The 12,438-nt window shown below is 36.4% G+C and overlaps 1 protein-coding gene across 1 annotated transcript in view; it reads left to right on the top strand.

The window, feature by feature from the left end:
• The window catches only part of mfrn (mitoferrin), an 84,923-nt gene extending 72,740 nt beyond the window's left edge, over positions 1 to 12,183 (top strand). The window contains exon 4 of the mRNA XM_067142907.2: positions 627 to 12,183. Within this exon, the coding sequence (XP_066999008.1) occupies positions 627 to 1,408 (782 nt within the window). The 3' untranslated portion in view covers positions 1,409 to 12,183. The remainder of the gene's footprint in view (positions 1 to 626) is intronic.
• The last annotated feature ends 255 nt before the right edge of the window (positions 12,184 to 12,438 follow it).

Below are 12,438 nucleotides of genomic sequence, written 5' to 3'. Positions count from 1 at the left end.
TTGATGATCCATGCCCTGCGTCTTGTAAATCTTGGACTGAAAACATTTGTAACGAAGTTTTTACTTGAACAATGTTACAACATTGCATGTTAGAAAATATATGGTTACTGCTATTTAACATCATGCTTTCAATTTACATTGTGCCACCATAGCTTGGGCTGTAAAAGTGTTCTCTTTTTTCCTTGTTTTTTTTACATGTTACCTGTGTTGATTTTGTGAAAGAAGAAAAAAAATATTGTAATTTTACATATCCTCAGTGTTCATAAGCTTAGTGTGTTATCACACTATGCTAGTATAATTGTTACTAACATTATTATCTTCATTTTCAGTCAGCATTTGTAAACTGAAGTTGTCTTTTTTATGTTTTTTAAGTGGCTGATTCCTTCTTTCTCATTTTTCATGTTTGAGTGCTATATGTGCTTTATATCGTGTCGTTTTCGTAAACACCCTGGTATGATGTTGATGAAAATATGCTAACCTACATAAATTCTTTTCTATTTTTTTCATGTGCTGCCTGGCCATCGTCTTCACATGACAACCTGTGTGATATAACGTCAACCAACCATTGACAACATCAAAAATACTGAAATGGAATATATGCTGTTTTTTAAATGGTCTATCACTAGTGGTTAAACAGCGTATACAAATGTATAATTCGCCATACAAGTCGTGCTGGGATTGTTTTGTGAAAGTGCTTCGAAATGAGGGTGGTAGGGCTTTTTATCGATCTTATACAACTCAACTGACAATGAATGTTCCGTTCCAAAGTATCCACTTCATGACCTACGAGTTTGCGCAGGGGATTACAAACCCTGAAAGACAATATAATCCTCGAGCGCATGTGGTTTCTGGAGCTATTGCTGGAGCATTTGCTGCTGCTGTAACTACACCACTTGATGTGTGCAAGACACTACTTAACACCCAACCTGCTATGGGTTCCTCTGGTTTAGTACATGCAATTCGGACGGTTTACAAGCTTGGTGGGCCTACAGGGTTTTTTCGTGGTATCAAGGCTAGAATTTTGTATCAGATGCCATCCACTGCTATTTGTTGGTCTATGTACGAGTTCTTCAAGTATTTTCTGACGCAGCACAATAACGAAACAGGGAAAAATGCAGAATCAAGTGGAACTGTTGTCACCAGTTTGCCTCTTCGTTTAGTTGTTCCACAAGCATCACTTGCTGGTGAAACATCAGAACATCAAAGGACATGTGATGAAAAGGGAAATGGGAACTCAGAAACATGGGACTCAAGAGGAAGTGGAAGTTCCAGCATCACCGTGAAGACGAGAGAGTTGCCTTCTGTGTCTGGAGCGGGGCTGTACGGTGCCCTGTCATTCAACACGGTACACAGTGCAGATGCTACCATCACCCAGAGCAATGCACTGCTCGACGTTACTCATAGTTGAGCAGTACATTCTTCTTATTGAAGTGTTTTAGCAGTGGTCATGAAGAAGTCTGTAGTGGACTGTATTCGTGAGAATGTTTGTTACTTGCAGTATTACTTTCAGCTCAAGACTCATTGTCGAAATGCAATAGTCAAGTATTAAGAAAGTAGTAACTGCATTTTTCTAGCGACTTGTTGGTTGTTCTCTCTCAAGCATTTCAGGACAAAGTATCTTACTTGCCTTTGAGATGAGAACGAATTCAAAAAAGACTGATTTCTCCATGTTCACTGCTTGGGGTGAAATGACCAGGCATTCATTGTTGTCCCTCTTCACATTAACCACCACATTATAGAGTTTAGTGTAGACCAAATTGAGCAACTCGAAGGAAATCGACACGAGCTTGAGTCACGCGAAAATTAACGAAACGAATACGATTTGTAACTCATGTGCACTAGCTTTCTCAAAGCTGGCAATATTTGCCTGTATATGATAAGATCCTTAAATGGTACAAAAGTCTACCTATGTGGCAGTAATCTTTGAGAATAAAACATCTAAATTATTGATATTATTGCGTTCCAATTGTATATCAAGATAAATATTATACGAAGTTATATATATTACTTGTTTTAAGGATAAAATAAATGTATATTTCCCAGTTAATGCCTGATCATCTTGATTAGATGGAATTATTGTATAAAGAAAATGTACAGAACCAGAGTTATTTATGATGAGGGGCATGTGTGCATGGAATGTTGATATTTTGGGAGGGAGAATGACTGGAAAACATTCTGGAAATGTTCTGGTGATGCCTTGCTAAGCTTTTGAGAAGTACCTAGTGAATTCTCATTTATTGGCATTCCATTTTCTAAATTTAAAGTATTACACTCATAGTCTCTTGTTCAAACATTGCCAGTTCACGCTAATTTCTCAGATAATTTTATCAACTCTTCTTGTTAGTCATTGCATTATAAGAAAGGGAAAAATATATTTTTAATGGTGTTAACTGGAATTAAATTAATGTTTTCCATTTATCATTACATTGAAAAGTTGCTTTTATTACAGGCCATACATACTTCGTCCCTTGTAACATTAATTTGAACATGTTTCAAAATTAACTGTTCCTTATTATTATTATTATTATTATTATTATTATTATTATTATTATTATTATTATTATTATTATTATTATTAGAGATTATTTGTAATGTCTAAATCGGTATGAGCTAGAACCTCACTTCTTTTTGTATTTTATTTTGTTAAAATGATACCTTGCCTACATAAAATAAATATCTCAATTGTGTAATACTTGAAGACTTAATAATTTAAATACTTAGCCTTCTTACATAACTTTTATCAGCAGTGCAACATAGTTACAATTAACTTTTGTGCTTTTTACTTTGCTTCATTTTTTCATTTGTTATTATATTTTAAAGTAAAATATAAATAGTTACTTTACACAATAAAATTCTCATCCTTATTCCACAATGTTTATGTACAGTTTGCAGAGCAACTTTAAAAAAAATTGTTTATAATATTTGTAAATGCTTACAAAGTTTTTAAAAACTTCACTGTTAATCTTAGTTTTAGTCATTAGAAATCCCAGTGAGTGGAGTTGCAAGTTACGTAGAAAATCAAGTGAATCATTCAATTCGTAAGAATTTGTGTATACTCAAAACTGATTTAGACATTATCCAAAACCTCTTGTAATGCAGTAAGAAAGACTGTATCTTTCAGGACCTCAATCTGTGATGTCTCAAACATGGGAATGTTTGGCCAGAGTTGAACAAAACACGTTAAGTATGTACTCATATATTGAGTAATTCCCTTTTTTTTTTAACATCATTACTAATATTTTTCAGTGAAAACTGCATAAATTGTATAAATCATTGCGATCTTCAGAGCAGAAATTTAAGGAAGTATCAGTTAATTGTTTAATTTTTTTTTTTTAAAGAAAGGATTGAAATGTGGATGTCTATATCACAGGCCCTGACAAACTTGTTAATGAAAATTTGAAATTATTATTGGGGAGAAGGGTTAAGAGCCTAATGTACTTCTTATGTGAAAAGATAAATCCTTTTGACTAATACATAATTTTAAATTTATACAAGCCCAACTACTGTTTTTGTTTTGACCAATACTATCTTCATATGATTGTCAGCTATAGGAAAAAATGAAATTAAATTCATCCCAATATCATTATCTGAATAGTGTGAAGATGGTCATAGAGTATTTTTATGAGTAGGAGGCACTTACTTTAAGAATGCCTGGTTGTTATAAATTGAAATTAAATAAGTTTGTAACTAAGTTTTACACACTTCCCCTCCCACACCATAAGTTCAATTCATTCGTGTTATATTGCAATTGGTAAAAGGGCAGTCATTCTCTTCACTTGTGCTGTTCTTAGCTTAACAAAACTGAATCATGAGCTTTAAGTGTTGTAGTAACCTATATTATGTTGCCTAGCTGTATTGTATAAGCTTATCATATGATTTGACCTTGAAACTTGACTCCTTTCAATCTTTTGTATGTAGATACAAAATAAACCTACTAATGTAATTTTTTTTTTTTTTTTTAATATCTGTTTCTGTCTTGTTTACAACAATTAGGCCTATGTCTCATATTGCAGTGTCTGCTGTAAAGCATCTTATTTGGTTGAGAACACAAAACAATATGAGAAGTAGCAAGGACTACGTTCTCTCCTGTTCCCAGTTGTTGTTCCTATGTAGCTTATTTTACATGGAAAGTTGCATTATTTTAGCAAGTGTGATAATCTCTGATATGTATCAAATGAACCTGCATCTGTTTGACTAAATTAACAAATTAAATTAAGATGTTTGTTCAACAGCTGGTCTGTTGTGTGTAATATGTAAAGTGGTTGAAATTAAGGTAATCATAGCAGGGATTGCTTTGAGGAAACTGCCAAGGTGCAGCTAACACACACAAAAGGATAATTAATACCTGTAGCCAGATAGGTTCGGCAAATATCTTAGTTTTCTAAGATAGACCCAGTTTTCACTGCCAGGATTCACTACCTGAAGAATACTTTTTATATGCATATTTATCTTCCTTTGTTTACCTTGAGAAATAGAAGGATTTTTCAGTTGGAGCTTGTAATCTTCCATATATTAAAAATTCACAAAAGTTTGTACACAACTGCAACATGCTGCTAACACTACGACCACCACCATCATCATTATTATAATATCTTAAACCTTATGTTTACTCAAATTCTGATTGGCAGTCAATTTCATTATGTTAACTGCATTTATTTAGATATAATTATATAGAAAGAGTAAATGATGTTCTCATTATTGACAGAACTATCACCATGTTTCTGTCAACCCCACCTGTTGTAACTGAGATTCTAACGCACTTACATTGACAGCCTCTCCCTATCAGTGGCTTGTTGTGATTTACTCTTCTTCTGGCTCTCTCTGACCCTGTGCAGTTTCATCGTTTTTTTTTTAAATCTCTTCCTTCTGGTATAAAAACAAAAGTATCAGGTTAATATTCAATAAAGTACAGAGAGATTTACAAAGCATTTAAAACATTACCAGTATGATATCCATAGAGTTAGTTCTTGGACTTACACTTCCCAACAATCACCCCTGATATTTCCCTTGTTTTTCACTGTATCAGAAAAAAAGTTTGTAATAATATTTGTAATCAATTTTGTCATCGTGAATATTTTATTCCTGTAAAACCATCTGTAAAAGAGATACCAATATAATGGGTCCGTTATTGGACATTATAAATTTTCAGGCTAACTAATTCCTGTTGCCAGCGTTTTGCCCCAGTGTGCTAATTTGGGCTTGTCAGTTGATAAATAGCACACCTACCAAGACACATGGCTAGTGCATACCGTAGGAATGCATATAGGCAAGTTCCCACTCTTTCATAATCTAATTTTAAATACCAAGTTTCATGACAATATCTCTATCCATTTTTCTGTCATGCTGTGACACAGACAGACAGACACACACACACACACACACACACACACAGAGAGAGAGAGAGAGACATAGACCAAACTGAATCTGACATTACTTGTTTTGTCTGGTATAAAAAACAAGTAGGTTAATATTCAGAAAGGACAGGCGACTATTTTATATATACAGATGGGAACATAAATAGAAACATAGTTATGTTCCTATTTCTTTGTGTATGACCACATTTGTCATTGTTCGTTCCTTACTGTTATTTACATTTAACTAGGCCTTTCCTATCCCCTTGTCGCCCTAAGACCTATCTGTGTCGGTGTGACGTAAAGCCAGTTCAAAAAAAAAATATACATTTAAAAAATGTTACATTTTGAATTTGGCTTGTTACAGTGAGAAACTTCTCAGTTTTATAAATAGTTTTTACATTTTCTTTATTCTTTAATATATCCTTGTCTTTACTTACTTACATATTCTGACATTAGCACCATCAGTCCATGTATTGGAACATTCTTTAGCATAAATGATCATAAAAACTTAAGGACCGAGAGAGTTAGCCATGCGGTTAGGGTCGCGCAGCTGTAAGGTTGCATTCGGCAGAAAGTGGGTTCGAACCCCACTGTCGGCAGGCCTAAAGACGGTTTTCCGTGGTTTCCCATTTTTACACCAGGCAAATGCTGGGGCTGTACCTTCATTAAGGCCACAGCCGCTTCCTTCCCACTCCTAGCCCTTCCCTGTCCCATCATCGCCATAAGACATATCTGTGTCGGTGCGACGTAAAGCAACTAGCAAGAAAAAAAAAAAAAAAAAAAAAAAAAGGCTATTGATCAAGGTTCATACATTCTCCAGAGAACACTTCATTTTCATTCACATCCCATTCTGTATGTATGTATGTATGTATGTATGTTCAGTCCTCAACCCTATGGCTGGTTGGATCCTCAACAGGTCTGCTATCAGTTGTCATAGATGGCCTAGGCATCACTGAAGAGGCGTACTAGGGAAATAAGGGGTGAGGTAGTTTCCCGTTGCTTTCCTCGCCAACCCAGAAGTTGCTATTACATATCAGACTCTATGAGCAACATTTTCACACCATTCATAGCAAGGACTGGCTGCATAAGGAATGGCATTACTAGCATCGCTCATACCTGAGTCACTTTCACATTGTCAAAGCCAAGGATAAGATTGAGACAGGTCAATGAAAGTAACAAAATTGTCCTAGAAGTTGAAAATCCTTTCTTCATTCGGTTTGTAAATCTTGCTAATGAAACATTCTCTCACCAGCAAGAGTAAAGGCAGGAAATTTTTGTGCTCATTTGCCAGGGATCTCATTTGATCAGTCAATATTTTAACTGTAATACAGCTGTTATTTACCTAAGACTTATCCCCATATATATACTCTGACCTGTATTATAAGGTGTTCATGAAGTACATAGTTTGAAGTTCTTTCCTGGCATTATTAATTGCTAGGCTGACCGTACACTATTTGTCCAGGTTGGACTGTGCTGTAATCTTATGTGCATCATGTACAGGTTGCATTGTTTTGAATAGATTGCCAGGCTGAGTTGCTCAGAAGGTAGAGCACTAGCCTACTGAGCCCAACTTGGCAGGTTCAACCCTGGCTCAATTCGGTGGTATTTGAAGGTGCTCAAATATGTCAGCCTTGTGTCAGTAAATTTACTGGCACATACAATAACTCCTGCGGGACGAGCACCTTGGCATCTCTGAAAACCGTAAACGTAGTTAGTGAGACATGAAATCAATAACATTATTTTTGTATAGATTGCAGGTTCATTATTAGCCTTGGTATGCTCCTCCTTAAACCGAAATTACAAGTCTTCCCCTATCACTAAATATAATGCATACATACATTGGCAGGTTCAACCCTGGCTCAATCCGGTGATATTTGAAGGTGCTCAAATTCGTCAGCCTCGTGTCAGTAAAGGGACAAGCACCTTGGTATCTCTGAAAACCGTAAAAGTAGTTAGTGGGACATAAAATCAATAACATTATTTTTGTATAGATTGCAGTGTTCATTATTAGCCTTGGTATACTCCTTCTTAAACCGACATTACAAGTCTATCCCTATCACTAAATATTAACTGCATTGATAAAGCATAATGCATACATAGGCCTACATCAACATACATCATTATAGACTGTTGTGTCTTTCAGAGTTCAGCCTGCAAACCTATGTGAATATACTAACCACCGCCACAATCCTTTAGTTGCAACTAATTCTGTAGCCATGTTTATTTATATACCTCTTATATTTAAATCATTAGAAACAGAGTCCAAACATCATTGTCTTGATCTCCCTCTTATTTTTCTGATGACTTGGTCTTAATGGCAGTATATTTTCCTGTTTCATAACTGGGTATACAGTGCTGGAAATTAAGTTTCTTAACCCTCCATAAGAGTCCATTTTTCTCCTAGGCAACCTATCCTCCTCCATTCGCCTGAAAACAGACCAATGTAAAGATAGTTTCATCTGGGAGCTTGACTTCCTTCTTTTAAAATACTGTTGATCACAACTGCGAGCTCACTGCATTATCTTTGTTGCACCTTGATTCAATCTCGCTTACTATGTTACCATCCTGGGAGAACACACATTCCAAATACTTGAAATTCTCTACCTGTTCCAGCTTTGTATCCCCAATCTGACATTGAATTCTCTTGGATTTCTTACCTACCAAGATAAGTTTAGTCTTTGAAAGGCTAATTTTCATACCATACTCATCACACCTATTTTCAAAGGAACAGGACGGACTGCAACAACTATCAAGGTACCAGTATCTCATTAATCAGTATAACAAAGTTTTCACTGGCATTTTGGAAGGGAGGGTGCTGAAGTTTCAGAAAATCCATAATTTTCAGTGGAAGAAAATATTATTCACAAATGGAAAATACTTATGAGATTTTTAATCTTGGAAACAGCCCCCCGCTCTGTACGCGCGCGCACACACAGAAAGAGAGAGGGGTCATTATTCTCCTTCTTCTTATTCTTTTATGACCACATAGGATCACTTTAGTCAGTCTGTCGTTCAGGTCTCTTTGAAGGGATTGTTCGGGCTTTGCGGTCCTCCCAGTACTTCTTCAGACGCTCCGATCTTCGTGCCCTTTCCTCAGTTGAAAATGTGCGTGTTGTTGGTTTGTTTTGTGTAAGGGTAAAGCGGAGATTTGTATTCTTGAGTTTTGTATTCAATTTTATCTTATTTTTGGTGTCTTCTGTTGTAAGGCCTATTTCCTTCAGATCCTCTCTTACTTCTCTGATCCATTTACATCCTGTTGTGGTATTTTTTGAGACGAGATTGTGTTGTACTAGTTGTTTCAGAAGTCTCGAGTCCTGCATCCTCATGATATGTCCAAAGAATCCCAGTCTCCTCTTACGCATAGTATCTGTAATGGGTCATTATTTAAGAGTATTACAAAAATGGGGGATTCAGATTTGAATTACAAGATTGCTTACATTTTTAGCTGTTCTATCTTTATACAACCAAGACATGAAGGCTATCTCCATAGAGGACTTTAAATTATTCAAGTTGCTTAAGGGCAGTGCTTTTTTTTCTGCCGGTATGCAGCGGTATGCAGTACCATCCGCTTTTTACCAAGGTTGTAAAAACAGAACTGTGATTTATTTACAGACATTATTATTGTAAATATTCCAGCAGATGGTACTGTGTTCATGAATTGAATTTTTAGTTTTCATTCTCACAAGTTGGCTAGAAGCCTGATCGTTAAGACGTCAAGTATATATGGTCTGACACCGTGGTTAGCCGGTTCGAGTCCCGATGGTCGAAAACGTTTCACTGTTGGAATGTTGGCCGGGCCGGTGGGGTAGGAGAAATGGTGGTATACAATTTGTATTACTAGGTTGTGTGCCAAAAGTCTGGATCAGTTATAAACTTCTCCGCAGTGTTCACATGGAGTAAGAGCATATGATGCTGTTGAATGCAATTCGTCCATAGGATGGAGACATTAAGCCTTGAGCAGACCCGTGGTGCTATTCAATAGGAGTAGGCTCTGCCGGCACCGGGTTTCACAGCCTTCCTACTATCGTGTGTCATGTCAGTTATTTCATCTCATTAACCCCCTCTGATGAGGTTGCCGTCAAGAAGGGCATCCAGTCGTAAAAGCTCTCTTCATACCCGACCCTGTAAAGAAATGGAACAAGGGTTGGACAAAAATTCTCGCATGTTGGTGCTATGCTTACATGTTTTATAGCCTTCATAGGGTGGTAACAGCCGAAAAAGCCAAGTTATGTTTGCTTTCAGATTGTTTCCAGACTATCAGGTCTGTATCCACTCTGCAACATTGAGGTGTTCATGTAAAGTTTTAATAAATCCAGTATAAGTTAAATCAGTGTAATCATTGTTTGAAATGAGTAAAATAAGTAGTTACTTTATGTCAGTGAGCAAAATAAGGAAGGTCAAAGAAGTAGAAATTGTCAAATCTACTTGTGATCATGTAAAACACAAAACCTAGCACCAAATACACGTGAAAAGGATCAGGAAAAAAAAAAAAATAAAGAACACATCTGCGAAAGAAAGGAGTGGCTGGTGGCAACGACAGTATATCAGAGTTTATGTTTGAGGTGTGGAAGTTGCTATACTAGCACCTACATGGTGAGTACAGGCACCTTTTCTCCTAGGAAAAAAGTGTGCTTAAGGGTAATTTTCTGAAATTATAACATAGTTACTTAATTATTTACTTTAATGTCTTTTTTTACATACAGGCTTGAGTTTTAGACTGACAAATTTTAAAGGGTATTTTAATATCAGAAAAGAAGTTGAAACCAAAATCACCACTGAAGAGATATATGGCAGGATATATGTGATGAAACCTCTGGAGGAATGAGGATGTAATGAAAGAACTGAAAATGCAACCTGAATTAAAGTACCTTGTTACATTTTGAAGGAAGGGAGGCGTGATTAGCTCAGTGGCTTAGCTGCTGGTTTTCCACCTGGAAGACTTGACGTCCAAATCTCGGCTAATCCTGGGCTGAGATTTTCGTCTCAAAATTCATGTGGCGTCAGGAAGGGTATCTGGCCTTAAACACCCCCGGCCAAAACCAAAATGAGCCTGGGTGGCTCTAGTGACCCCGGAAATAACTTTGATAAGTTGAAGAAAATGGTACATTTTGGAAGAGCTGGAAAAAACCTTTTTAGCAGAATAATAATGGAAAATTCCTAGGTAGGTGGATCAAGACTATCAGTAACTTGATCTAGTACCTGTTTTGGTGATATTGATGGTGGTATATTTATCTAAAGAAGCATTTATTGAATGTCTTTAAAACAAAGAATGTTAAAGCACTGGCCTTGTTGTGACCCCTTCTGGGTTCAATCCTGGTTCAGTCTGGTGGTCTTTGAAGGTCCTCAGATACACCAGATTTGTGTAGGTAGATTTATCAGCATGTAAAAACTCCTGCAGGACAAAATTCTGGCTACTCAGCATCTTTAAAAACTATATAAGTAATTAGTGTGACATAAAATCAAAGACTGTGATTTTAAAAGATACTAAAAATTACAGTTCTGGTTTAAGAATCGGTTATAATTTCAAAACGTGTATTGTCCTGTAATTTTTAGTTAAGAACCTTCGTAAATTTGTTCATAATTTGCATGGAAAAATACAACAGTAGACATAGTTTATATGAAATGAGCTGCAGTTCCTAGTTGTATAATTATATTTTTGCTTAAATATTGAACTTAACAAGCAGTTTCAGCCATTGAAATTTTTCTTCAGATATCCCTAATTGTCATAGTAGAACGTGTCATAAAAACCAGAATGCTAAAATAAAATGAAGTAGACCATCGAGCAAATTAATAATTTGTTGTTATTATTATTATTATTATTATTATTATTATTATTATTCATTGTGCTCCTTTAAAGAAGTAACTTGAAGGTCTGCAGAGATTTCGAACAAAACCTAAAATGAAGACAGACAAGATGTAGACTGAAGAACGGAAGGAAGTTCACCAAAGAAGGCTGTGGGAGTACTGGGCGAGTGTTAAAGCTCAAGACAGAAAACTGTTGAAATAGTGTGCTCTATAGCTGGCCGAAACGAAAGAGTAATAATAAATACTAGCTGATATGTACCCGTGCTTCGCTACTGGATTCTCAGAAAGACTGACTTTATGGTTTTCCTAACTGAAGTCAACATAGGTCATTACAAAAACGTCAGTAGGAACGTAGCGATTAAAAGCAATGTTATCATATAAAACACACGATCAAATGAAAAACCGCACTTTTTCTCACTTTTACGAACAGTACTACAGTGCCGATCTAACAGTCCAAAGTTCCAGAACTGGAATGACCAGGCCACAGACAGCCGTGAACATTCCTCTGCCCTTATTCTGTTAAATATGCACATTGCTCATTCCAATCAGTGCCTCAGAGTAGGGACTGAATAGCTCAAATGCTATGAAGAACCAGTGTGTTACGTACCAGTAGTATCTGAAAATTTATGAACCAGAGAAATGACATGCTAAAGAAGAAAGTTATCTAACTCTCCAGCTACTTCCTGCCAATATTCAGGCAGGCTGTTATACTCGGTTACGACCGGACAAGTTGGCCGTGTGCTTGGGGTGCTCAGCTGTTTACTTTCATTCAGGAGATAGTGGATTCGAACCCCACTGTCGGCATCCCTGAAGATGGTATTCCTTTGTTTCCCTTTTTTCACACCAGGCAAATACTGGGGCTGTACCTTAATTAAGGCCAAGGCCGCTTCCTTCACACTCCTAGCCCTTTCCTATCCCATTGTCAACATAAGACCTATCTGTTTCAGTGTGACGTAAAGCAAATTTTAAAAAATACCCGGTACGCAACAGTAATCCTATCTGTCGCAGGTGAGTGGCAACAGAAGACACAAAGCACATCACAACGAACAATGGTCAATGTAATGTTATTGTTGATCAGTTTTATGAGCTTTCTATATTGTAGGCCTTCACATTTAATTTTCTTTCGACTGTGATATTAGGGCGTGTTATAAAATTATTTATAGCGTAGACTGTAGTTCATTATTCTCCGACTTTACATACTGATTTTCATTAAATGCTGTTTACCAATTTTCTCTTGTCTCGGCGCTGATAGACTCGGCGTAGTAACAAAAATCCAAAT

The sequence above is a fragment of the Anabrus simplex genome, chromosome 3 (genome assembly GCF_040414725.1).
Source record: "Anabrus simplex isolate iqAnaSimp1 chromosome 3, ASM4041472v1, whole genome shotgun sequence".
NCBI lineage: Eukaryota > Metazoa > Arthropoda > Insecta > Orthoptera > Tettigoniidae > Anabrus > Anabrus simplex.
This window is presented reverse-complemented; position numbering and strand designations above follow the sequence as displayed.